At 48.5% G+C, this 4304-nt stretch overlaps 1 protein-coding gene across 1 annotated transcript in view; it reads right to left on the reverse strand.

The window, feature by feature from the left end:
- The window catches only part of LOC100749283 (protein split ends), a gene marked incomplete at its 5' end in the record, with an annotated part of 19528 nt that overhangs the window by 13577 nt on the left and 1647 nt on the right, over positions 1–4304 (reverse strand). Inside the window, 5 exon segments of the mRNA XM_033319527.1 lie at positions 6–1266; positions 1389–1674; positions 1677–2137; positions 3224–3515; positions 4049–4229. Coding sequence (XP_033175418.1) covers positions 6–1266; positions 1389–1674; positions 1677–2137; positions 3224–3515; positions 4049–4229 — 2481 coding nt within the window.

A 4304-nucleotide genomic window follows, 5' to 3' on the forward strand; every position in this document is an offset into this window, starting at 1 on the left:
GTGACTGACGCGGATGCCGACGCGGAAGAACCACTGGTACCGATCGATCCTCGGGCGGTAGAGGCTCCGAGAGCGTGAATACTACTTACGCTACCGTTGCTGCTAAGAATACTACTCGCTAACGCTAAACCGCTACTATTGCCGCTGGTGGCTGCCGTTCCGCTACCAAGACCGATCGGTAGAGAAACCGGTGGTAATTCGGGGCTAACAGTCTTGATCGACGTGCCGGGTGTGATTGGAGTGGTCGGCGTCGGATGCACACAGTTATGTTGGACCACCGTTCGTGGATCCGGAGGTTTCAACGTCGACGACATAGTCGTCGTAAACGTTAAACTCGACGATAGGGATGTGGTGCCAATACCGATTTGACCGGCCATAGAGGTGCTGCTGGACAGTTGTACCGGTGGATGACTAGGAAATGGGTACTGCAAGCAAACTTTACTGGTGCAACTGCCGCTAGACGCGAGGCCGCTCACGCTACTACCGATCGAACCGACACCGATCACACCGGTAAACTCTCTCGGTTCGTACTTCTCGCTGAAGTTCTCCAGCCTTTTCGAGTCCTCGTCGAACACGCTTCTCTTGGCAAGAACCGACTTGACGATATCGCTTGGTTGTACTTCGTGCAGATCCAAATCAAGCAACTTGTGTCGAAACCTGAATCTCTCGGACGCCGTGGCGTCCAGCTTCGCCAATGCGTCACCTCCGGCAGCGCTTAACGCCCTCGATCCTGACCATTTCTCGTACTTCTCATCGAGAGAACGTATCCTTTCTTCGAGACTAGGTGATTGAGGTGCTGTCTCGCTGTCGGAACTCGTTGGACTTGGACTCAGATGACGAAGTGGTGGTGACGCCGGTGGCTGCGGTGCCGTTCGAGGACTCGGCGCCGTTGACAGGTTGATACACGGTGGACTGGTCATCTTCGCGAGACTCGAGTTGTTCGACCGACTACTACCGCTACTACTATTATTGCTGCTACCGGTGTTATTACTATTACCGCTGTTGTTGTTATTATTGTTGCTGCTGTTGTTATTGTTGTTGTTGTTGTTGTTGCTGTTGTTGTTGTTGTTGTTGTTGTTGTTGTTGCTGCTGCTGTTGTTGTTGTTGTTGTTCAGCATTTGAGTCGCGAACCTCGGCAACGGTAGCGAGAGAGGACCGTCGTGACTTCTCTCACGAAACCGCCTTGGCTCGCTAGGCACCAAGTTCTCCGGCCTTTCGTCCACTAGCGGAGTTCCTGGACGCGATCCGTCGTGGTGTTCGTGATGCCTTCGACAGAAATCGGATTGACGCGTTACTACTTAACTGTTCCAGACCCACTGCCATACGCTATGCTTCTAATCACGATGTCTAATTAAAATATCAATAAAACAACGCAGAAACCATGTTACCTGCTGGTAACGTCGCGACGACGCTTGCAAGGTCCTGGACCTCGCCCGTCGCAGCTTCCTCTCCTCGTACCATGATGCACAACCACCTTGCTGTCGCTGACTCGTCGGATATCCATACCCTTCCTGCTGGAGTGCGAAGTAACGAGCAACGAGGCGATCTCGGGTTCGTCGTCCTCGCAGAGTATGGCGGTGGACGTCCCATCCATCTTCACTCGTTTCTTTGGCGCGAAGCCGACCTCGTCGCCGCTGCTGTGACATTCCTCCAGTTGTTCCAGCAGATGTACCCGTTCCTTTTGAAGATGCCTGATATCTGGAGGTGGTAGCAGCGGCGGAGGCGGCGCCGGTGGATCGGTGGATCCACGCTGGTTACTACGCTTTGAACCGCGTGTCGACGCGAAGGAGGTGGACAATCGTCGTCGTTCAGCTTCCCATCGCCGAGCACGCTGCTCTGATAGTCGTCGTGGCTGGCCCCGCTTCCCTGGCTGAACTCGTCGTAGCTGCGGAATCGACGGGGTGTTGGTTCGGTATACTCGCCGTCGTAGTAGGTGTCTTGATAGGAGCGCCTACTGCTGCGGGACATCGCGGTCGGGTGGGCCGGACTGGCACCCGGTGTGCTTCCGCCTCCGGACGTGCGAGAGTAACTGGCCGTCCTCGACCTCGGGGGCGTTTCGTACCGGGTAAATCGGCTACTCGAGTTTGAAACCGTCACCCCGGAGTCAAAACTGCTGCGCTCCCGCCTGCAAGGAATCCTTCAAATAACGGGTGTACTATATTTCATGTTCTCTGCTGTATAACGGCGAGTATTCCTGCCAAGTATTCTTTGCCTTTTCTGAAATGTTTAGCAGCGACCTTCGCGTTCGATAGGTTTTACGCATTCTACAATGGAACGAGTAATTTTTGTATCGAGCAGGCTGACGCAGAAACGACGAGTCAGCTGCCTATCCCTCGAATTATTATTTGGTTGATTACCATAGTAAACGAAATTAAAAATTTTTTACTTGTTTTCGAAATTGGACGGCCAGGATAAATATTTATCAACTTAAAAATGCTTCGACTAAGTTGGTAGTGTGACCAGAAAAATATGCCGACTGCGAAGGATTAATTGTTGAAATTCAACACGTTGCAATGTACAACTTTGTTTTTACGCGTCGACGATGGCCAAATGAGAAATTTTGAGGTAGGTTAACTAATCTTCTCGAACGCGGAAAACGCGAAAATGGTAAAACAAAGATGTATTGTCGTTTAACTGCAAATACGTGCAGTATCTTACTTCTCTCTCAACTTGATAACACGTGCAACTTAATCCATAACGCGAGCAGCGTCCTTCGTACGAAAATATCTGCTAAACATTGCGGAAAAGTTCGTCGCATACATCGCAAGACGTTCTATGTAGCATTTATAGTGATTCGAAATTCTTCGTCAAAACATGTTTGTTTGTCTACGGAGAGCGTTCCATTTATCTCAGCCATTTTAGTACCCGCCTCGTTGCCCAAGTATAATCAACGACTTTTTCATGGTTAACAAAATTTCTTAATCCATGGTTATTTTAAAGTATCGAATCATCGCGCGTCCTCCTCCAGAGCTGCAGCTCGTTGCGAGAGTTTTATAAAAATGGTAACGCTTCAGCGAGATCGGCCGATACTGCGATAGAATAAAAACGATCTCCGCCAATTTTAACACAGTTGGAGGAAACATCCAGATGACGAAGAAAATTAAAACACTCGCCGCAATGGTAAAGAACGATTTAAAGCAACTACTTTAGAACGTAAGAATACCGAGATACAATTAATCGTCGTGAGAAAATATCTTGTTTCTGATGTGAGAACTATACATACGAGACATCGAAGGTCGCCGCCGGAGATGGCCTCGTGTCCCAAGGTTTCTCCCCAGCGATGCCCTGTCGCTCCAGATGCTCGTAAAACGTTTCCTGGCACTCTCTGGAGGCGAAGTCAACTTGAAGCCGGCGTCCACGAAGAGCGGCTCCTCGCATTTCCTTCACGGCGGCTTGTGCGCAGCTGATCTGCTCGAAGAAGACCAAAGCGTGTCCGCGTTCGCGATCCACGACCACCTGGTTTATCGGTCCGAATTGATGGAATTGCATGTTCAAGTATTTTTCTGACATACAATCTGAAACAACGTATAACGTATGGTTAACGCATCATTAGCACATACTTCGAAGAGAACGTTCTCTTCCTACGTATTTGTCAAAAAATCGCTAGCAATTGAAATCGTAACGCGTTTCCAATCGTATGTTTATTTATGAACGGTATGAAAATATACTACGGATAGATCGAAAGAGCCCTAAACGTAGTCTATAAGTAACGCCAAATGATCGTAATGAGACGCGATCGAGCGATGCGGGGCTTGAAACGCGCGTATATAATTCAGATATTCGTTGGAAAAGACGCGAGTTCGATGGCGCTGTAGCGCTTTAAGTACGCGTTTGTTTTTAGAATACGGTCATACTCGTCAATTTGCAATCACTTCAAAGACCAGTCTAACCAGTCTAGAGAACATCCTATCCTCGCGAGCCTCCAGCGATTTCGATCATTAGCAATTTTGTCCGACGAGAAAAATTATTCGGTGGCTTCTAAATCGTAAACTATACAATTTTATAGGTGGTTTTTAGAGAAATCGATGTAACTCTTTACGATAATTACCTCCGATACCGTCCACCCATACGCAGGACGTAGGCATCGACTTTCCAAATCCGAGTTTTATTCGATTCGCACCCAGGTGTTCGCCATCCATCGATCGCATAGCTTTAACGACGCTACCGATGTCGGAATATTGGCAGAAGGCATAGCTCGACACCGCGCCTTGTTTCTTAATATCTATCTCCTGTAACATTCAAATATGGTATTTAACTCTTTGTTGACGCCATTGCCGGCGTTTTTCTTTTTTTTTTTTTTTTTT

The sequence above is a fragment of the Bombus impatiens genome, unplaced genomic scaffold, assembly GCF_000188095.3.
Source record: "Bombus impatiens unplaced genomic scaffold, BIMP_2.2 scf_0155, whole genome shotgun sequence".
In the NCBI taxonomy this organism is placed as follows: domain Eukaryota; kingdom Metazoa; phylum Arthropoda; class Insecta; order Hymenoptera; family Apidae; genus Bombus; species Bombus impatiens.